Source organism: Podarcis liolepis (genome assembly GCF_965112155.1).
Source record: "Podarcis liolepis genome assembly, chromosome: 5".
Lineage (NCBI taxonomy): Eukaryota > Metazoa > Chordata > Lepidosauria > Squamata > Lacertidae > Podarcis > Podarcis liolepis.
In genome coordinates this window covers 64930644-64953797 of record NC_139556.1, presented here as the reverse complement: position 1 = coordinate 64953797, position 23154 = coordinate 64930644, and the positions used below count along the sequence as shown (strand labels likewise).

General features: G+C 45.1%; 1 protein-coding gene across 1 annotated transcript in view; it reads left to right on the top strand.

Annotated features, from left to right (window-relative positions):
* ETV5 (ETS variant transcription factor 5) overlaps positions 1 to 23154 on the top strand; it is a 41319-nt gene that overhangs the window by 1646 nt on the left and 16519 nt on the right. Inside the window, exons 2-8 of the mRNA XM_083506489.1 lie at positions 510 to 653; positions 797 to 884; positions 1022 to 1069; positions 1308 to 1358; positions 14661 to 14790; positions 15885 to 16175; positions 20905 to 21161. Of these exons, the coding sequence (XP_083362615.1) occupies positions 609 to 653; positions 797 to 884; positions 1022 to 1069; positions 1308 to 1358; positions 14661 to 14790; positions 15885 to 16175; positions 20905 to 21161 (910 nt within the window). The 5' untranslated portion in view covers positions 510 to 608. The remainder of the gene's footprint in view (positions 1 to 509; positions 654 to 796; positions 885 to 1021; positions 1070 to 1307; positions 1359 to 14660; positions 14791 to 15884; positions 16176 to 20904; positions 21162 to 23154) is intronic.

Genomic DNA, 23154 nt, shown 5'->3' with positions numbered 1-23154 from the left:
AGAGGAGTTGCATGCAGATAATTATCATCTCCAGAAAGCCAAGCTGTTTCACTAACTCCAGTCGACTTTCCTGTGCACTTGTTGCTATTTATATTTTATCTTTCGACCATGTAGGGAGAAAATGTACTCCATGCCATGTGATCTCTGCCTTATAATCCATGCCGTTCTCCCTATGTTTGTTCTTAAGCAGTTGTAATTCGCATTTAGTGATGTCACGACTGTTTCCATAGTAACTCTGTGACATCATGGATTAAAGGTTGGGGCTTTGGTGTGTTGATTTAAAAAGAGCAGCAACTTAATGAATGGATATCATAGCAACTAGCTAGAGGGGGGGGTAATACTATAATTTGTCTTCCTCCCTCCCCCATGTTTAATGTGTGTTAACTAAGCACAAAAGATAATCCTCAAAGCTTGCAGAACATGCTTGTGTGCTGTTAGAGATGGTCTCTTCAGGTGCCTTAAAGGCAGAACATTGTCTGATTCCTCTGTCTTTCTCTTCTCCCTTCCAGCCTGAAATCTGCCAGAACTAGATTCTGAAAACTCTTCTCATCCTGGAATTACTCAATGCTAAAAACGTTCGAGGGAATATTAAAGAATTTGCAAGCACAATGGATGGTTTTTATGATCAGCAAGTCCCTTTCATGGTCCCTGGGGTAGGACTTCGTTTATTTTAATGTGGTTTTGTTTTCTTATCATGTGATGCCCCCTGCTCCTTTGTACGAAGTTCATGTTGCTTCTGCTCTTTTGTGTTTTTGAACGATTGCCCTTCATAGTTACATTTCTTTGCTTCTACCAGAAACCTTGCACAGATGAATGTCGAGGCAGGCCAGTAAATGACAGAAAAAGGAAGTTTCAGGACACTGACTTGGCTCATGATTCTGAAGGTAGTGAAGAATTGCCTCTTTTTCTGTTGTTGATGTTTGAAAAAAGCATCTTTGAAACATCACTATTTTAAGCAGCATGTGTAAAAAGCATGTAAGCAGAAAAAAATACTCCATTTTTTGTTCTTATTTTCTTTCAGAATTGTTTCAGGATCTCAGCCAGTTGCAGGAGGCTTGGTTAGCTGAAGGTAAATCCTTGTTGATATCACAATTCTGTGTCCCATTGCGCTTTGATAACCTATTGGCTATGATAATTGGTCGTGCTTGTCATTTCTATGGAATCTTTTTTCTTTTTTGCTATTTTGTAATGTATGACATTCATATTTATTTTGGCTTGTGAGCTCCTTTGTCTTTAGATAAGGAAATGTAGGGTTTAATTTATTAATTAATTGGCAAAAAAACCTTGTTTTTTCCCCTTTCTTTTAGCCCAAGTTCCTGATGATGAACAGTTTGTCCCAGATTTCCAGTCCGATAACTGTAAGTCATTCTCTTGTTCATTTGTCTGCCTGCTGTGAAATCTGTAGTGTCATTGCAAGATGTGTGACAGTTTTAGTTGCTCCCTTGGTTTTTGCTTCTGTTAATTAAATGTAGCTCCAAAATGTATTTTTGCAAGTTTTTTGTCGAATCTGTGGATCTTGACGAGAAGGGAGCAGACAGGAGGTGTGGACACTGACTGTTCTGTTAACGGCACTGCTTTAATTGGCAGACTTAGGATATTTATTTGAGCATTTCTGGGGCTGCCTATTAACCTTGATCTCTGCAGAACCCTTTCAAGCCCCCATGAATACTTCATAATGTAAGAGATATTAAAATCCATTTGACAGCAAGCTCAAGAGCACTCTGTCTCTCACCAGCCCTGTGCCTTCCAATTCCCTCAATGACTTTTCTGGCTATTATAGCCGCAGCTATAGCGAAGCTGTGAAGGACAAAGCTTGGCTGGTGAAACTTGAGCAGCTTTAGGGAGCGTTCGTCATTGGCAAGCCAGCAGCTCTGAGAAGGCGGCTAGAGAAGCCGTCCCTCTCGCACAGCACCACCCCCAAAACGTTCCCTTACCTGCAGCATCGGAGAGCTCAGCACCTGGGCCTCTGCAGGCAGCAAGCTATTTAGGCATGCATGCTTTCTGTATATTTTTTTACTGTGATTTGGGGGCGTTAGAGGTTAAATAAAAGCAAGATGATGTTCTGGAAAGTGGAAATGTCACTCCGCATCCACTCAGGGTGTGTGTGTGTGTGTGTGTAGCTGTTCCAATTGCCACAGAATTTGAAGGGAAGAAAACATAGCCTGCAGTGGAACGGATTCTTGATTCAAACTCTGTCACAGCATGCAGTGGTGTATCTTGTGCTACAGTAAATGCATGTTAATTATTGCCCTTTGATTACTTTGAAGTAAGTGGGAAGCTTGCCATGAAAGCTTCCTCAGACCGGTTGGTGTGTGTGTGTGTGTGTGTGTGTTTTCTTTCCTCCTCCCTGAGATGAAAGGCAGCCTGGAGTAAGAAATTTTCTCTCTGTGTTGACATTCTAACCCAACCCTTCCAGTTCTCCTGCTCGGAGCAGTATAAACTGCAGCCGGGCTGTGTGGGAGGAGATGTTGTTGGCAGAGGCGCTCTCTCTCTCTCAGCAAGCTTTTACGGTTCAGGAGCCTGAAGGATTGTGGGGAAAACAAAATGTCTTCTCCAGAGTTCTGGGCCTCCGCAGCAAACCTTTTGTGAGAGGCATTAGGAGGTCTGTTTGGGTTAAGAAGCCTTTTCCTTCTGGCCTGAGCATCCTCTATGTATTCTGTGTTTGTGGTGAGCAGGTCGATGGCAGGAGGGGATTCTCAATGGAAGTTGTTTATATATCAATGAGTAGCTTCCTGCCTGGAATGGATCTAGTAATGCCAAATTTAAATCTTACTGGAACCATGTGTCTGCAGGGGAGACAGGCTTCCCTTCTGACCTGTGTAAGTCTTTCAAGCCACTCAGGCTAGTGAAACCGATTGCCAGGGGTTGGAGAGAGGATTGTTCCCTGTATATAGCAAAAGGGCTAAATTCTGAGCGAAGGTGAGAAGACATATCGCTAAAACCTGCTAAAGTTCCCAAAGAGCGAGGGGATCTCCAATATTTACTTTTTTAAAAGGTGGAAAGATAATATGGGGCCCAGAATCTGCAAAGTGAAACTCTGTGGCCTTTGAGAGGCTCAGTAATGGAGTTTGCTGTATAGCACCAGAATAGCTGATTGAATAGATGAATAAAGAGAAATGAACAGGGCATCTTTTGCACTTGAAAGGGTTTCTGGAGCTCTTGCTTAATATGTCATAGATGGATGTATGATGATTCATGGTTTGCATTATTACTGTGGTTTCTGGCACAGAAATCAACTGCTGCATGAGTAACATGCTAATCCTAAACACCCTTAACTTGAGTTCCGTTTAAAATTGGTGCGACTTGGTGCCAAGTAAATGAGTTTAGAATTGGGGCTGTTCAGGAGACAGTTGGTGCTGTTTTGCCTCAAAACGTTTGCTTGGAATGTGCGGTCTTAGAATTAGGACCAGTCCTATGTATTTTAATTTGGATGATGGTGGTGGGTTTTCATTTCTTCTGCTGCTTCCTATTATGTAATTACATGAATGCCTTTACTTGAGTACCCTTGTAGGTGGCACTTAGAAAAGCTAATTCTTTTGCAAGGTCTATAAAAAGCACAATATGTCTGCTCACATCTCTGCCTCTGTTCTGACTCTAGTTCTCTAAGAATGGCACTGTGACAAGCTTTAGGTTAAGGTGCCTGTTTCCTATTACTTGTGGGTCTTACTGTCCTATTTTTATTTTTCTACTATTTCTTCTGCTTTAATGAGGGTCTCTTCCAGATGTTGGGTGGCATCCAATGCTGTCTGCACACTTGCATAATAAGACTTTTGGTTTCTCTTTTGCCCCCCCCCCACGTGCTCCCAAAATCTACTCTGAAGGGTTGGGGGTTGCTAGGGGGAGGAGAGTAAGGAGAAGCTCCACAGCACAAGAGGGTGTCTGCTCACACTACCTTGGATCTTGACCACTGTGTTTTTCAGACAATTGTTAGCGTTTGTTGAGCAGGCTCCAGAAGGCTTTCCTCTATGGTAACGGTTCTGTTTTGGTGAGAGAGACTAATTCCCTTGGCTAGCAAATTACATAAAGGTTAGCGCTCTCTGTGTTTGTGTGTGTCACCTCTGACATCGCCAGTGGACAATTCTCTTCCCTTATCCACACATCCTATCCTGTGACAATTTAAAAATGCTTAGGAGGCTGAGCTCTCCCTTTCTGTGCCCACCAAGCATCTTATTGCTACTTGCTATTTCAGGGGTTTCTTATTGCTCATATTTTTTACATTTTTAAAATGTGGACTACTTTGGACAACTGATTAAAAAAGTGAAATGTACAATGAAAAGAACAAAGAAATGAAGAAAACTTCAATGTTTTTTAAAGGAAAAGTGAGATATATACATGAATTGTAACTTGCCCAGGGATAATATGATGGAGGTGAGGTTAAACGTAGAGTTAATACATAAAATATTGATTAGAATAAATGATCCTCAACCAAAAAAAGGTGCAGGAACACTTGGGTAGCCTCAGCATGGGAACCCAGCCAAGCTGCAGCTCTTCCCCACCCCAGCTATAGCCTGCCATTTTTTCAACTTTTCTTCTTCCTGTGGAGCAGTAAGGGCGTATTTTCTCTTGAAGTAGCCTTCGATAACCCTGTGAAGGTTAAAAGGGTGAACAGTTACAACCGTCTTCCTGTACGTTCCTGATAATGACTTGAATTATTAAACAGGCAACTACTTCCTGCGGCTAAGGATGGGTTAGTGGATAAAGATAAAGGGGCCGAGGGAGACAATGGTATTTCAGAGAGTTGATAACAGTCTTGAAGAGGGATTGCGGTTCCTAATGTATACACTCGAACTTGTTTTACTTTATGATTTATTGTGCTGCATCTGGACTTGCCTACTATATTTAAGCTCCATTGCGGGTCTTAAGTTAGCCATCACTAACTTAGCCCTTTGTTGTTGTTTAGTCGTGTCCGACTCTTCGTGACCCCATGGACCAGGGCACGCCAGGCACTCCTGTCTTCCACTGCCTCCCGCAGTTTGGTCAAACTCATGTTTGTAGCTTCGAGAACACTGTCCAACCATCTCGTCCTCTGTCGTCCCCTTCTCCTTGTGCCCTCCATCTTTCCCAACATCAGGGTCTTTTCCAGGGAGTCTTCTCTTCATGTGAGGTAGCCAAAGGATCTGTCCTTCCAGTGAGCAGTCAGGGCTGATTTCCTTCAGAATGGATAGGTTTGATCTTCCTGCAGTCCATGGGACTCTCAAGAGTCTCCTCCAGCACCATAATAACTTAACCCTATCTTCTATGAATGGGTACTGGCCATGATGACTTTGTACTACCTCCAGTGTCAAAGAGGCAATATGTCTCTGAATACCAGTTGCTGGGAATCACAAGTGGCAGCGAGGGCTGCTGCGCTCAAAGCTCCCATTGTTTTCTGCGCATTTTGCGACAGGGAATTTCATCAGCGCAAGCAGTTTCTGAGCTCTGGGTGCAGTACTGCGCCGAAGATTTCAGATTAAAACTGCAGAGTGGAAGGAAATGAGGACCTTTTTCTGCCTCCCCACTTCTAACTACTCTCTGAAGACTGGAGAAGAGATCCTCTTAAGAATATTAGGGTGGGTGGGTGGGCAGGGGAAGGACTAGACCATGTGAAGAATGAACATAATGTTTTAGCTGCAATTCATTCATTTTCAGTTTTGTATTCTTGTTATAAAAAGCACGCCTAGACATTCCGTTGTTGCGCCCTTAACCTAGGTTTAAGATGCCCTTTAGCTCCTAGCTTTCATATCTCAGTTTCTAACACTGGCTGTCCTGTGTCCTGCTTGCAGGCTTCCCATAGGTGTCTTCTGGTTAGCCACTCTGAGAACAGGATACTGGACTAGATGGGGCTTTGGCCTGATCCAATGGTGCTCTTTGCATCTTCTTAACTCCCATTGTTTTCAATGGTTCTACTCTTAAATCAGAATTCAAGCTGTTCATCCAGTTAATGACTTTATTTACAAGGTGGCTTACACAAAATCAACACAGCGAAACCTAAGACGAGAGTGAGATGCATCAAAAAACAAATACAGATTACTTTTGGTAAACTGATCTGGATCAGTGTACACTTGCTTAAGGAATGACATACACTTAGGGCAACACCAGCTTGGCATTTGAGCCTTAATCTCCTTGCCTCTTGTCTTTGCAGAACGGATGAGGTCAGAGATCAAGGGGCAAGTTTTTGTATCCTTTCGTATGGGGAATAACATTTAACTTTCGTTCAGAGTCGGCTCATTGAAATTACTGAATGCATATTTGCCATGGCCATTAATTTTAATGGGGCTACTCTGAGTAAAAATCTGTATAATGCTACTCATACGTCATAGGAAGCAGTTCCCTTCTTAAACAACTTTCAGTTCTCTTGAAAATATTGTTGGTCTCTCAACAATGATCTCTGTGTTGTGACAACATAGCTAAAGAAAGTGCCTAGATTTTTGCTGATCAACTCCTATCTCTTTCATCATGAAGTACCGGTATTTTTAACCACTTCAGTTGGGGTCAATTCACATGAAAGACTATTTTGATAATACACTAGTGCCAAGAATGGGTAGAGAATGTTGAAAACTCAGAATTATGCTTCCTGCACTTCACTTTTTCCTTGGTGAAAGCATATAGGTGCATTAGTGTGTGTGTGTGTGTGAGAGAGAGAGAGAGAGAGAGAGAGAGAGAATTTGAAGAAATTGGGCAGTTGTTTTCTGGTTTGCATCACATCTATTTGTAGACACTCTTTATGGGTCAGAAAAAGGGGAAAGAAGAGCAGAGTTCAGAGATAGGTTCAAAATTGCATGAAAAGCCTTGAAGCATAGAGACTTTGTCCCTTGCCCCTTGATCTCTGACCTCGTCAGTTGTGCAAAGACAAGAGGCAAGGAGATTAAGGCTTAAATGCCAGGCTGGTGTTGACCTGAGTGTACGTCATTCCTTGAGCAGGTGTACACTGATCCAGATCAATTGGCTTTCCATACCCACAAAGCCACACTGTTACCAAGCAACCAGTTTGTGTGTACAAGTCGCTTAGGAGTTGGGAGCAAGCTGATTCAGGGTGGAAACCAGGTAATGATGGCTGCACACAAGGTCATGGGCAGGTGGTTGGGATCATGCAAGCAAAGATACATCCCTGCATAGAGTCTTAAATAGATATCACCAGCTTTCTAACTGCAGTGTGAGAATTTGAGCACAATGCAGCATTGGCAAAGAGTTTGCGGCCGCATACCCTGATATAACCCATGCAGGCGCTACAAACAACACTGTGACTTCTGAGAAGTTGCTTTCCATAGGGAAGTATCCAATGAACACATCCTGTCAGTGCAAGGGTTTCCACTTGTGCAACATAGCTTATCCCCCCCCCCCCCGTACACCCCCAAAATCTGTTCTAGGGGTTTCCCAAGCCCTCCAGAACAGATTTGGGAATGGCGCAGGGTATGCGCAGGGGGAGGAGGGGGGAAGTTCCATTGCGCAAGCGGAAATCCTATGCGCTGACAGGACACGTTAGTTGGCTACTGCCCAAACAGATTAGATAATTTGCCTCCTTTGGGCCACAGGCCTTTGACTCTAGTTCTGTTTTTCCAGCTTATGGATGTGTGTTTCCTCCTCTGAAAAGTGTGCGAGTCATCAGACTCAGGGTGAAAATGCATATTTCAGCACAGGCCTCCATCAGGAAAATCACATGGTGCAGCTTTTGCTGCATTGTTTTGCTTGAGAGTATGGATGGGGAATTTCATTCCCATCACCCGCCCCTCAAAAGGATTCCCAGCAACTAGAAAGAAAGCAAATCCAAGGAAAGGAGTATCAGGCCAAACATTCTCCTTGATGTGCTAGGTTTCTATATGCAGGGAGGTGTCAGGGGGAGACATGCATTCCAACACGTGATCCCGCAAAGAATCTCTAAAGCGGTGCCGTCTAGCAGCACCATGTGACTCTGCTGATGGTGTATTCCAGGTCATTCTATTTGCAAAGTTAGATCTAAGGCAATAGGAGAGAGAGTGACTAATTTTGAAATTTGGACATTCAGGATCAAATGGGACACCTGTCTTCTAAACATCTTTCACCCTCTGAAAGCTTACCTCTCTGAACTGGCAAACTGTACCATGATAACTCCTGGTGAAAGCAGTAGTGTGGTGTCTCTGCTATGGCATCTGTGAATGGAGTAGAGAGCTCCGCTGGCACAAAGCTCTTTGCATGCAAGTTCCTGGCTGATTTCTTGGTGCTGGTTCAGCATCTATTGTCCTGCTTCACTGCCAGTGCACAGATAAACAAGGCAAAAGCCCTTGGCGCCTCCCACCCCAAGCCGCGCTGCATTCCTGACTTCCTCTCTACCTTGGCGTGTTGAGACATAACCTATAGTTGTGCTGCTTGCTTCTTTCTTTCTAGGTTCTAATTATAGTTAATGTATTAGAACAGGGAAATGAGAATGTGTACTTTCTCTGAGGCAGACACACAACACACACATATAAATATCTGCCTTTGAGGCACTGAGCTCTTCCTCTGAGTGTTGGCATAGGTGTGTGTACCTCAGGTCAGCACCCAAGGAAGGCACTTTAGGGATGGGCTGCTTCTCTTGTTGCCTGGTAAGGCTTCAGAGGCTGCCGTTGCTAGTACAGTGGTACCTCAGGTTACAGATGCTTCAGGTTACAGACTCCGCTAACCCAGCAATAGTACCTCGGGTTAAGAACTTTGCTTCAGGATGAAAACAGAAATCGGGCGGCGGCGGGAGGCCCCATTATCTAAAGTGGTACCTCAGGTTAAGAACAGTTTCAGGTTAAGAACGGACCTCCAGAATGAATTAGGTTCTTAACCCAAGGTACCACTGTACAGTAATGGATTAATATTTAGTGCTAAGGAAGGGGGGAGAGAGAGATAGTACCTTGGTTTTCAAACAGCTTAGTTCATGAGCAACTTGGAACTCCAACGGCGCAAACCCGGAGTAGGTGTTCCGGTTTGCGAACTTTGCCTCGGAAGCCACGCCTTGGTTTCCGAACGTTTCAGAAGTCGAATGGACGTATTAAAAGTTTGATTCGCTTAGGATGTTTTTACGTGGAGGTGGTGGTTTGTTCCTTTTCCCCTTTGGCTGCTCAGAAGCAGCATAATGCATGTCTGTCACTCGCTTGATCAGGATTTCCAGACCTGTCTCAAATGTGCATCTTCAGTGCGGATGCTGCCTGCCTAATGCACACTTGGATAAGTGACCCAGTGGGCACCTTGCTGTGGATTGAGGGGGGGGGGCAGCATCCCATTGAAAACTTGGCAGTTCCAGTAGGCAATGTCTGCACATGAACCTGTGTCTGATTTTATCCAGCAGCCCTTTTAAACTGCAACAGTGCTTTTGCTTTCATGGATGGAAGTGGGGAAAGGGAGCTTGTGGTCATCCAGATGTTGTGAGGAGGGACTTCTTTTAGATAAACAGGATTTCCCTGCATATTACAGAGGCCTCTTCAGTTTGTGAGGACTCCTTCCAACCCTAGCCCCATCTCCCTTGTTTGCATCCAGAGTTTCCATGCAAGAGACATCCAATGGGGTGGGATGAGAGTGATCTTTCAAGCTGAAATATTGTGTGGGTGGGACATCAAAAGCCAGCCTGTACAGGCAAGTCTTGGCTGGGCTCCTAAAAGAGTTCATATGGGCAAATATCTGTGAGCCTGTGCAGTGAGGGAGTTGGCAGAGGGATGTGCTATTGTACTTTGTTATCCTCTGTCCTGGGAAAGGTGGTATCAGACTTAAAGAAACCAAGCCATGTTTTGAGGTTCAGCACTGCCCACCTTCCTTGGAGCAGGGCGTTTGGCTGTCCAGATGAATGATGGACTCCATCTTCCATCAGCTCCAGACAGCATGGCCAATGGCTGGGAATGATGGGAGTTGGAGTCCAATGACATCTGGAGGGCCATAGGTTCCCCACCTCTGCCGTAAATGGTGGGAGGACCCCTGGAGAGAGAGGGGCCAATAAGAACTCTGCAGGTTGAAACCAAAAACGGGCTGTCTGCAGAAGCTAACTGAGAGCCCATGTAACTTACGTAGGATGTTACATGACTTAAGCAACATGTTACAGCTTCCAAATATCCTTCAAGAGCTGCCCCTTCTTGAACTCAGTATGAAAGTGCTTTTTTTCCTAAATTGTATGTGTTTCTTTTTATTTGGCATTATACTAGCAACATCTTTTTGTCTTTCCTCCTCCGGGACCCCTATTTACTGCCTTTTTTTCCTTTTGTGAGCAGTTTTTGAGCAATTTGCACCATTTTCACAATGCTGTAGTCCTCAAGAAATGCCATTTTTCCTACACTGGGGATAATTAGCCCCTCTCTTAATCCTTCCCATAAATGCAGGGGCTACAGTAGCTGCTAATAGATGGAGCTGAGAGTGAGGGCAGTGTTAGCATTAAGAGGAAATATTCTGTCCACTGGCAGGCAGCCGTTGTTTTGAAGGGAAAAAGTTGATTTTACAAATTATTTTTACTCCCCACCCCTACCCCGGCCAAAGGGCATTTCCGGACCTCACCACAAGTGGGGTTGCACAATCATTTGCAATGAACTCTTTGGAGAGGCTGACTCCCTCCTAGCTATGCAAGGCTGTTTCTGCAGTGTTTGAATTCCTTACATAAACGTTGCCCGCAGCACAAGCTTCTCTGTGCAGGACAGCTGGTCTCTGTTATGATCTTAAGTGTCATTTCCTTTCCCCTGATTGGTAGCGCTCAGCTGTGGGGAGAGAGAGGGGTTTTTTTTGTGAATGGATGGAGTATTCCAAATTGGTTGTGAATGGAGGGTGGTGCCTGCTTGCAGATTCTCTCCCCCTCCCTCAACCTTCTTCTTCAATGAATAACTAAGCCCCATTGTGCTGCTGGCAGAAAAACAACCGCTCAAACAACACAGAGACTGTTGGAAAGAAACATGCTTGTGACTGACAGCTGGAACACCTCCAAAGTGAGTTTCCTGCTGTTTGCTGCTCAGCAAGGCCATGCCTATTAGGAAGTGGGGGTGGGAGAGGACAGAGAGCAAATTATAGGGAGTGGGGGGACGGGGAGACATTAACACTTGAAATGCCAACATACTGCCAGAATGAAAATGTATCAGAAATGCAGCTGCTGGTGGTTTTTTAAAAATAAAAACAAAAACACCAGAGTTTAATGAAATGAGTTGTACTCTTGACTTTTTTGTGCAGCCTTTTTGCTGTAGCCTTTTCAAACAAGCAAACCTTATCCCTAAAAAAAAAAAAAAAAGCAGCAGCTCAATCCAAGGCACTCTTGGCTCTTCTCTTTTGCCCTCCCGTAGAAAGAAGGATTTGAACAGGTCCAGGGCTTAGCACTAAATGTTCCCTCCCAGATGTGTCCCAACTGCCCCAAAGGAGTGATTGTCTCTGCCCATCTCTGGGAGGCTTTGACAGCACATAGAATGCAGGGAACTGCTAATTGGCGGTGATGGCTGGAAGCTGTCAGACCCAGGCTATCCTCTCTCACGGGCAATGGCTGTGCGCTTAGCCTTTGTGGAGATAATACTCCACTTCCGACTAAGCCAAGCTGTTCTGTTCTGTCACTATTTAGGTACAGAACTCTGACGCACTTGCCTTCTCCTAGAACGTCTTCTTTTAGAAATTAATTAGGCTAAGCATATATTAGTTGGTTTAAAAATTATATATAGTAGAAGAACTCTCTGCTGTGGCATGAGGGCCATCGCCAGCCTTCCCTTCATTTTGAGTTCAGCATTTTGGCATTTTAGAGGGACTGGGTCCTCTGAACCGTTCCCCTCCCTCCCCAGTTTATATACCTTCTGGAGACCACTTGCTCTTTCTAACTCTAATCTGAAATCTGCTTCCAAATTGCAAAGTGGCAGAATGCGTGCAAGTTGGAATGCATCCTCTTTGGCGATTGCAGAAGGAGAATAGGGTATAACTTCCAGTTCCCTTTGGAGGATTATTGACTGGTCTAGCCAGGGCAACGTGCAATCTCCCAGCAGCTATCCAGTGTGCTCCAAACTGGTCTGTCTTTTTCTTGATGCCCCCACAAAGCATGAGAGAAGGGCCACAGATCAGTGGAAGAGCCCAAGCTTCCAGCACCTGGCATCTTCAGGTAGAGCTGGGACAAAACCCTGGTCTGAAACCCTGCAGTGCCACGACCAGTCTGCTAGATGGACAAATGGCCTGATTCCATATAAGGCAGCTTCCAATGTCCCTATGCTTCATCTGGAGTGAGATATTCTCTTGTGAAGGAAAACCAGGTTTGGTCTCCTTCAGAATACATTCATCCAGATGCTGGAACAAATAACCTGCCATTCTGGGCTTTGTGTTTTCTGCAGCATTGCAGTGAGTAAGCCCCTGCTGTTATCCCTCTGCAGGGGTGGGGAGGAGTATGCTGTAAAAGGCAAGTTCCTCTAGCAGGACAATTATCTGTGGAGTAAAAGGATGGGAGCCAATTAGACTGACAGCTTCCACCAAAACTGATGCTAGGGAAACCAGTGCCTGGAAAACGTGGTGGTGCAATATGGTGTAACAGGAGAAGTGTATTGGGTGACGTTAAGGAATGAGGCTCTAACCTGCAGGTCTCAAGTGTAGCATAGTGATTGAAAGGCACCTGGGAATAATGGAAATTATAATAGAAGCTCTTAAACAGACACTACTGGCAACTAATGACACTTCTTATGTTAACAGGAGTAGAATGGTAGCTGGTCCACCGGGGTAATTTTGGTATTTCTATATAGAATAGATGATGAGGGGTGGTGTGGTTCCTTCCCCTGCCCCATCCCTAAATATCATGCCACCTTTTGCAACAATATTAGAGGCAATGACCAAATCTTAGAACTCTAGGATATAACACTTTCTTCTGTTATTTGGGGCTCAGGCAGTCAAGCCAAAAGCTTCAAGGGCTTTCCCCCCTGCTGTTGAGATACGTTTTGCTGCAAGCTTTAAAGATCTTGCCAGTTTGGCAGTACATTCCTATATGGGGAGGGGCATTATGCCGCAGTTGCCCAGATGAACAGATGATGACAGAAGTGATTCTGATGGCACATAATCTTGCTGAAACAGGAATTTGGGACATTCTACACAATTCTGTCTTAAACCTCGGAAAGACCCATTCTAGCTGAGATTAGGGCGTCTGCTTTGTGCCTGTTGGTTAAAAGCTTCCTGTGGAGAAACTACATTCATGCAGCTTTTGCACGAGTTTGGTACTGCCTTGTGTAGCAACATGGAATGCAAATAATGCTGTCAACATGATGTTCTGCGTGCTTCAGAGATGAGAATGTACCTCTTAAAATGAGGGATCTGATGAAAAGACCAACTTAGCCAATGACCAAATGCAGACATTTGTTGGATTCAGCACTGTGTATTTTTAGAACCAGTTAAGCTGAGAGTTGCTGTGACCCTTGTTGAGGCAAGGTGTTTTTTCTAACAAGGTCGTTCCCTGCTTTGTAATTTATCACCCGGCACTGGCATAGCTGCAGCCCTTGCATCCTCGGAAGTGGACTTCTGTTGCCAAGTCTTGTTTAGGCAGTATAGCGATGTGAAGGATGCATCCCTCTCAAAGGGACATTGGAATGCTAGGAGAGCAAGATTGAATGATCCAATTACAAGCCTAGTTCCCTTATTTCTCTCCATGGAAGCTCAGGACAGGTACTTGCCCAAATTAGCCACATCCCTTGACATTTTTCGATAGCATTTATTTTTGTTGTGTTGGCATAAAATGAGGTGGAAGACACAGAGGAGTTGTGTTGCACTCAGAGTGATCCTAGAAATCCTTATGTGTGAGACAAGAACAGTTGGTGTGATATGCAAGTACTGGAACTCATTGGTGTGGAATCATTTTTGCCTTACAGCTCTGTATTTGAAGCACAATGTTTTTCTCAAGCTGTATTCCATGGAGGTTTAGTGGAGTTCCATAAAATGCAGCTTGTGTACCATTAACCATATTTTCCTGCAATACGCAGCTTGCAGCCAAGGGCTGAGTTTGTTTCAGAGGCACCTGAGGACATGCCCTAGGCCTAGAATATGCCCCAGAATTCCCTGCAACATGCATGATTACTGCTGGAAAGGAAGGGTGGTTAAACTCCATGGTTCTAACAGAATCCTATTCAAGATGTAGAAATCTGCCCATGTTTATGGTACCAAACATGTACCACCATATTCTCAGTTCCTCTGTGTATACAATCTGGTATCCTGAGTTCTCTTCATGTTCTGTTCATGCTATCTTGGAATATGCCAGAAAGTGGAGGTTTGGTTCTTGAGAATGAGAAGTTGTAAAAGCCATGCAGAAACAAGTGTTCTGTGACAATTACCACCCCCACGTTCTCATTCATACCCTCCTTTTCCCCACCCTAAAATGCTCTTGCTGCTGACAGCAGTTAATCTTTTGCTGCTGTGATGCAATGCCTGCTGTATCCAAGTCTAGCAATGGGCGTTTCTACCATTCGCACAGCCTCCATAGTTCTGACACGTTGCTGTGGAAGTCTAAATGTGCACCTCTCCAAGGACAAGTAACTCTCCTTAAGGCAAGGAGAGAGCTGTGCATGCATGCTCATCACTGTGTAGTGCTGTGACACTAGTATGCACAACTTTAGCTCTGGGGCAGTGAGCAATGTCTGGTTGCATGTTTTTAGTTATTCAAATCCATGGGAATACGGTTAAGTGCTAAATTACATGATTGATTGATTGATTGATTGATTGATTTGTTTGTTTGTTTGTTTGTTTTTCTTCCACTTTTAATTTTTATTCAGTGGTACTTCATGGACCGCCCCCAGCTAAGATCAAGAGGGAACTCCACAGCCCTTCTTCTGAGCTGTCTACCTGTAGCCACGAACAGGTGCTCTGTGCTAATTATGGAGAAAAGTGCCTCTACAACTATTGGTAGGTTGGATGAATGGTGCACAGCTTAAGATGCCTTTGGATGGCTTGGGGAAGCATGGAACCTGAACTGGGTTTAGTTACAATTTGCCTCAGTTATGCTGATAAAAACATTAAGAACCACTTAGTTGGGAGCTGAGCTTGGTAGGCAAAGTTGGGACCATCAGGGAAGCAGAAACCAACTTAGATTTGCATTCCATTTCTAGGAAACCAAATACATGCCCATGTTGTAGTGCTGGTTATTACTCAGTATTCAGATGATTTGACTAATGGGCAGAAAGTTTAGACTCCACTCTCCAAATCCTTCTTGTGGTTAACCACATCCCTTGGCAGTAGGTCACACATCCAAAGAGCATCATATGTGCTGGTGTGCATGGCACCTGTGATCTTCTAAACTTAAGATATTCAGGAAGCTTCTTCAGCTATAAAGCAAATGACAGTCTTAACATTTACTGCTATCAGGGCTGAGTTACACCAGGCCCTTTCTCGTGTATCAAAAATCTTCAAATAGCAGTGGGGAGGGACACATAGTAGATTGCTTGTGTCTTATCTGTACCTGCAATCTCTCTGGAGCAGACATGCGTGGCTTTTGCACACAGGTGTACAATAGGTATATACTCCATCTTACACTCATGTAGGTGGGAAAGCCACATTTGAAGCAGCCTGTGGGCATGATTGTGTGTTGATGAGTGGCAGGCTTATGTGCCATTCAGATCGCACAGAATTCTTGTTGGTTATCACAAATGGGGGAAGAGAAAGCTCTCTCCTCCCCCCCCATGTTTTTCAATGCAGTGAGTTTGTTCCTGAAATAATGGCGATTTTTTTTATATAAGAAAAAGCAACAACAATTGGAAGCTACAGTTATCTCCGAGAAAATTGTGAGCGAAGTGTTTTCAAAATGAGCCCTATGACTCAGCCTGTTTTGTCGCTTGCCTGAAGTACAAAGATTCCCTTGAGGCTGTGAACAACCTCAACTGTTACTTCCTGACAACCATGAAATGCAAACAAGCCAGAGCTGTCAAGAGCAGCTAGCAGAAGCTGTGGAAATGGCTGCTGCCCATATTTATTATGGCCCTCTCTGTCTTCTGTTCACACAGTGCCTACGACAGGAAGCCCCCTGCTGCGTTCAAGCCATTAACTCCGCCTGCCACCCCAGCCTCACCTGCGCTCCAGAGCACCTCCCTTCCACCCCCGCCTCTGCCAGCAGCACCTGCCCAAACCCCTGCCCATGCCCCCAGCACAGGCCCTCTGCAGGGAGCGCCTCCTCCACCCGTCCCTCATGCCCTTCAGGAACCAAGGCAGCAAACCTTCGCTGTTCCCCGGCCGCCTCATCAACCTATTCAGATGCCAAAGATGATGCCTGAAAACCAGTATCCAACAGAACACAGGTAAAGAGAGAAAAGTACATTGGTTCTTTCTGTTTTCTTTTTTAAAAATCTATTCAAGGGCATTTATTTTATGGAGCTAAAATATAAACTTGGCAGCATTGCTAGTGCACACAGATTGGCACACGGAGGTACTGCGTGTCATTCTTGAGTGCTGTCGGGCGATTCTGAGGGACAAAATCTTGTTCTTATTGCAAGAAGGCATGCGGCTATATCCTGAAGTCGTTGAGGAATGCCTTGTTTGATGATTTGAAGTCAGGGGAAGATGTTCAATTTGGAATTGAGGCAAAAGTTCATGACTTCAGAGCTATGACTCATAGCTGAATTTACTTCCCTGGTATCTAAGGAATGTGGCTTTCTGGCAGGCAGCATCCCACTTTCTGGTCCTGCCATCCCAGGCACATTGTATGCTGGATGGATGCTAAATTAGGGTTGCCATATTTCAAAAAGTAAAAACCAGGACACTCCGAAAGTTGCCCTATGCTAAATTTAATAACTGCCGGCACTTTGAATCTTACCATTTTAATATTGGGTACTTTGGACCCTATCAATTGCCTTTCTCCTCTTCTGATGTCGGAGGCCAGCCCTTTCTACTCTTCTTCTCATTTGCCTTGGGAGAAAATGGCTTGGCTTCTTCCCTTTCAGGAGTAATCGACTCCCACAAGAGACCATTGTTTCAGCTTTACAGAATACGAATTCATCAACAGTCAGGCCTGTCTTTCAAACTGGAACACACCATTTCATTTATTATTAAAGATTTATGTCCTGCGCTCTGATAAAATGGAAATAGAAATAAAATTTAAATAGATAGATAGATAAAACTGAAATAGATTCAATTCTTATCTTTTAATAGTTTCTCAGGGGCTTATTTATCCTGCTTGTATTCACAGTGGCATTTGCCATCAATGAAACCCTCATGTGCTTGGTTGGTTTTGTTTTTCCATAAAGTTCTCTAATCTCCTTTTCCTTTCCTGGTGATTCATTGATCCCCAAGACAAAACAGTGCCCTGGTTCACACAACACGCTAAGCCAAACCTTGGTTTAGCAAGACTGTGTGGGCTCCGGGAGAGGCCGTTTTGCTGCTCTGCCACACTGCACGAAGCCAAAGTTTGGCTTAGCATGTCATCTGAACTAGGACTTGTGGTTGAGCCCTTTCTTCACTAAACACAAAAGGTGCTTCCCTGTCCTGTATTTTACGATTGCTCTCTGTGCTGTGGTTTAACTGATTTAGTATATATGCCAAAAAGATGGCTATAAATCTCTCTCATTCTGAGCCTGCACTGATATTTGCATTGCCATTGATCTTTAGAGCTATCACTGTTTTCCAATTGCCAGCTCCCTGTGGTGAATGACTCCCATTAGATTTAACAGAAATTTGTGCACTTGATATTGTGCAGCCTATGTCTCCTGCTTTCATTCTGTGGCTTGCCTGATACTTCAGCCTTCCCATCTTTACTAGAGTCCTTTTTCTCTCACAATTGGGATTGGTGACCTTGTGTCTTTACTGCAAACTCCTTTGACACTTGCCCAAATTTTATTCCAACTGCTTACATCTCGGTGGTTCTTGAGACACATCCCAGTTCCCCAAGTGTTGAGCAGAAGGCTAGGATCCTAAGACCACAGGCACCCCAAGTAATGGGATTTCACAACTAGAGCTGAGGATAGCTTCTGTTTGGGTTCTTTGTTTTGCTGTTCAGGAAACTATTCTGCCTTTTTGGCCACTGTAGATGTTCCAGATTTGCATAGGGCCCTGAATTATTTGCATGGATGCAAACCCTTGCAAATGGGCCATGAAACAACCAGCATTTGGCAAGGAGGCAATTCTTAGAAATGCAATCAGCCCATGTGTATGTAGCTCCATCTGTGCACGTCTTCCCCATAAAAAAGATAGAAAATATTGAGTAGGGGACCAGTGTGAAATGAGCTCTTAAAGCTGGAGCAGGTGGGGGTGGGGAGGACTTGAAGGTCGGTATGCAAAGCTACTCAAATCTGTTTTGTGCAGAATGCCGTGAGAAATGCTCTGCTAATCTACACAAGAGATGAAACCATAGGAACATAAATCAACATTAAAACTTCAAAAGATGAGCTTACCTCCAGAGAGAGATCTGTGCTCATCTGTCTCTGTGACCCTATCTCCACCTCTTTTCTTTCTTTTTCAAAAAGCAGCTTCTCTCTATCACCAGCATCTAAAATTGCTTTTTAGACCCCCAGGCCCTGAGCTCCCAATGACCTTAAAGCTATGCTAGGGACACTCTGCACAGTCCCATCTGGAAGTCCCTCTTCCTGCAGAGGCCATACCAGCACAGCTCTAGAGTTACATTCTGGAAGGTTAGGAGGAGGTGGATCGGAAGTGGAGTAATCTGGGCCTGTCAGCTGCAGAGGATCATGTTACAAAGCCAAATGGAGCCTGTGCGCCTCTGGGTGCTTGGGAAAGGAATTGATTGATAGCAATCGCCTTTCAAAGTGTGAAGATGCCTCAGCAGAGCGGAGGGAAGGGAGAGGGTGTGCCTTGCTTGCCAGCCTCTCAGACTTCAGAAGGAGGACTCAAGGGGCTTCTCCCCTTCTGCAGCTTGCTTAATCCTTTTAGGGGCTCACCCAGACACATCTAATTTGGGAGATATAGAGCTATTTCAGGTGCCCATCATCCAGATGTCCAGGTTCTGCCCCGCTTCCCCCGCAACCATAAATAACTGATAGGGAGATGTGTCTATTTTTATTTATTTATTTTTAAATTTTCTATACCGCTTTATATTTTTAAGAAAAATCACAAAGCGGTTTACAGCATATTAAATCAATAAAACAATCTGAAGAAAGTCAAATCTAGAATATACAGTCAAAGCAACACAACAGAAAACTAAAATATTATCTTAAAGATTTCAAAATAAAACATTACAAAGGAGATCAACTACAGAATGCGTATTTAACATCTCCAGCTGTTTTAGACTCCATTTCCCATCATCCCTGACCACTGGTCCTGATAACTAGGGATGATGGGAACTGTAGTCCAAAAACAGCTGGAGATCCACGTTTGGGAAACCCTGGTCTATACAGTCCCCACAGCTGGTTCCTGTGAATAATGGAGGCATCCATGGAAAATGGTCCTGCCTATTTCAAGTCATTTCCCATCCTTTTAAGAATCCAACCAAGAATCTGGTCCACTCTAGGAAGCTAAGCTAACATCTGGACATGCACTTAAGAGTAATTTCTTCCTAAATGACTCTTTTCCTTTTATCTCCAAACCCTTTTCAAGACACTGAAAAGCCCCCAGGCCAGAGTGGCATTCTGTCAATAGGTGTTCTGTTAAGATCTTAGATCTGAGGATGAGTGTTGCTGCTCTCCTGCCAGGGTTCTGCTTTGTTGAGCCTCTGTGTGTTCCATATAGCCTCAAAGCATTTCAGAAAGCACACACATTTTCTCCTGCATGGAGAGTTAAAGGCTTTAATCCCTCGCTTATAGACAGATTAGCAGCCACTTTGCATTCATAGATTGCTGAGTGGATTCAAAATTACATAACCACTTGTTTGGTTTACTGAAACGTAGCCATAGTGAAATAGTCCTGTTCCTGTTCTTTGGCAAAGGGCAAGCTGCTTCTTCCTCTCACTGGAGATGGTCTTGCCCAGTTGATGGTCTAGCTCAGGGGTCTGCAACCCGCGGCTCCGGAGCCGCATGTGGCTCTTTTACATCTTTGCTGCGGCTCCGGGGCGGATACTAGCGAGGGGAGGAGGCGCATTGTGTGCCCCAACACTCCTCACTGTGGCTGGCGCTGTACTGGCTGTGACGTCGCATGGGGGCGGTGCGTGCGTTAGTCACGCACCGTCCCAACGTCACCTTCCCGCCCGCTGTCAGATTGTGGCTCCGGAGATATATTTGTTTTAAATGTCGCAATGGTTTTGCGGCTCCCAGTTGTTGTTTTTTCTTCGGAAACGGGTCCAAGTGGCTCTTTTTGTCTTAAAGGTTGCAGACCCCTGGTCTAGCTTGATCAGTTCCAAGGCTGCTCCATCGTGATGTTGTCCCCCAGGGCTGTCATATATTAAGTCAGGTGTGGGGCAAGTAAAATGACTGGCCAAAGGGAGTTTGCAGGTGCTGCTGATTGGTAGCAGCCACAAAGCCCATGGTGCAGTGTTTTGCAAGTGCTGCCAATCTGCATGCAAAGCTGAGCAGATAACCTCTAGTCTCATTCCAGCTCCTTCTAGCACTTCCTCTGTGGGCACATCCTCAAGTGCCATAACAGCAGCCTGCAGCTCCGTTTGCTGCAGAATTCCTTTTCAGAGCACTTGTTATCCCACAAAATGGTCCAGATGTTGGCTCCTTGCATGCGGACAGGGCTGTATGCCTCCAGTTTGGTCATGCTATCACAGGCTGGGGTTCCACCCCTTCATAACAGATGGCTGTTGCTATATTGCACAGGACTCTTGGTGTTAAATATGGATTTCTGTAAGCTACATATGGTTGGCTGTTGAAGAAATGATTCTGCATCTGAAATGAAAGTTCAGCATCAGAACTGCTCCATTTTCAGGGGAGTGCAGCCTGGGGGAAGGTTGTAGAATAGGGGTAGCCAAGGCACTGCTCTCTAGATGTTATAGCTCCCAACACCATTGGCCATATTGGCCGGGGCTGATGGGAGTTATGGTCTACAGCGACTGGAGGTACCACATTGGCTGTAGTGGGTCTGGAGTGTGTTAACTGTGATTATAACTCTCTCCCTCTTTCTCTCCCTCATATTTCCACCAAGGTTTCAGAGACAGATGTCTGAACCTTGCCACCCATATCCTCAGCCAGGACTTTCTGGGGACAATCGCCCTGTCTACCACAGGCAGATGTCGGAGCCTATTGTTCCAGCAGCTGCCCATCCTCCTCAGGGATTCAAGCAGGAATACCACGACCCGCTCTATGATCACGGGGTCCCAGGCATTCCAGGGCCCCCAAGGCATGGGTTCCAGTCTCCAATGGGAATCAAACAAGAGCCCCGGGACTACTGCATTGATTCAGGTGAGTCAATTCACTTGAATCCCTCTTAGCCACATGCAAAGGCTGGCTTGTTCCCACTACATCTCATTAAGAGCATAAAGCAGCTTTAGTGAACAGTAGTCGCTCTGTAGCCCAGGAATGGGGGACGCTGTGGCTTTCCAGATGTTGTTGGACTTCCGTCTTCCACCATCCCTGACCATTGGCCTTGCTAGCTGGGGCTGATGGGAGCTGGAGTCCCACAACACCTGGAGAACCACAGGTTCCTTATCCTGGTGCAGCCAGTGGTCCAATCTTCAGGCAGTCCTTGGAGTATGGAATAAATCCTGTTGTGCTTGTTGGATCACCCAACAGTTTGGAGAATACATCCTTCCTTTGCAACAATGCGGGCACCGGTGAGCCGTTGCGTGGTTATGAGAGATGTCTCACCTACAGTATGCATTTGTTCTAGACCAGTGGTTCTCAACTTGTGGGTCCCCAGATGTTGTTGGACTACAACTCCCATCATCCCTGAGCTCTGGCCTTGCTATCTAGGGGTGATGGGAGTTGTAGTTCAACAACCTCTGAGGACCCACAGGTTGAGAAAGGCTGTTCTAGACATTCCACCAGGCTCCTCCCATGTTAGTTTTCTGAAACCCCACCCCTTTTTCCTGTTCCTTAAAAGCTCCGCTGTTTTCTTCACATTCTAGCAAAGGGAGAGGGTGGAGCAGCTGTCTATTGTGGCAGCGTTTAACCTACTTAGAATGTTAGATTATCTCTTTCTGGCTTGGGGGGGGGGGGGACAAATGTTAAAATCAGGCATTCAACAGATGTAGCAGAGAAACTAAGCTTCCATAATCTGAAAGGCATTACTGGTGCAGGAAGTGGAGCAGGGAAGGGAATGCAGCTTTTCACCTTTCTCTGCAGCAGCTCTTTGTCTTCCCATCTTCTCTCTGGCAGCTCTAGTGTTAAGCGACCGGCTCCATGGAGCAGCTAGGAACCTGCAGCTGAGCACTCACCTTGGGACATGCAGGGGGGAAGGAGGAGGGGGCGCCTGATCACTTTAGATTGTGCAGCTGCTGTTGGTGCAGGGCCCACTACATATCTGCAAATCGCCTTAGGCCTAAAAATACTGTGACCTCTTGGAGGCTGGGTGGAACAGATGGGGAAAGATCTAAAGTTAAAGGCTCCCCCCCCCCCTCTTTCCCTGCTTCTCACGTAGGGAATGCAAAATATTAAGCTTGACTTTTTCAGTGTGTCCAACCTCTCCTGCAGGTTCATTAAGTTATTTTCTCACATGCTCTTGGAAAGGCTTTGCCTTCTCGGGAGAGACAGCTGCAGCAGCAAAGGGGATTGTATTACAGCTTCCAGGAACAATATGATGTACCTGATTTTTCAAGGGATCGTGTTATTGCCCACAAATTCAGGTCATCTCCTACTTAGCTGTTGATTCATCTTGTCTCTTGATGCCAAATCCCAGTAGGTGGAGAAAAAAAATATTGATGGATGGCAGAAGCGTAGAAATAGTTTGCATCTGAAGTCCGGCCTCTCAGATGAGGGGGAATTCATGGAAGGGGCTGTAGCTGAGTGGCAAAGCACCTGCTGTGAGTGCAAAGGTCATGGGTTCAATCCCTGCCATCTTCAGTTAAAAGAGTCAGTTGCAAGTGATGGGAAATGGCCTCTACCTCAGATTCTGGAGAGCCACTGGCAGGGAGTGTAGATGGGACTAGACCATATGCTCAGGTTTCTCTTCCATTACTACTTTGACTTGCTAATGTGAGTTAAGTTGAAGCATCAGACCTTCAAAAATTATATATTTGTTTTTGGATAACCACATTGCCCAGTCTTCCACTTCAGAGATTGCTTCCGGACTACCATTTGTGTCACAATGGGTTTACCTATGTAGTCTGTGTGCCAACCTTAAAACCATGTAGAAGAGTGTTGGGGAACCTGTTGCTCTCCAGACGTCATTGGACTCCCAATTTCCATCGGCCCCAGCCAGCATGTCCCAGCCATCAGGAATTATGGGAGTTGCACA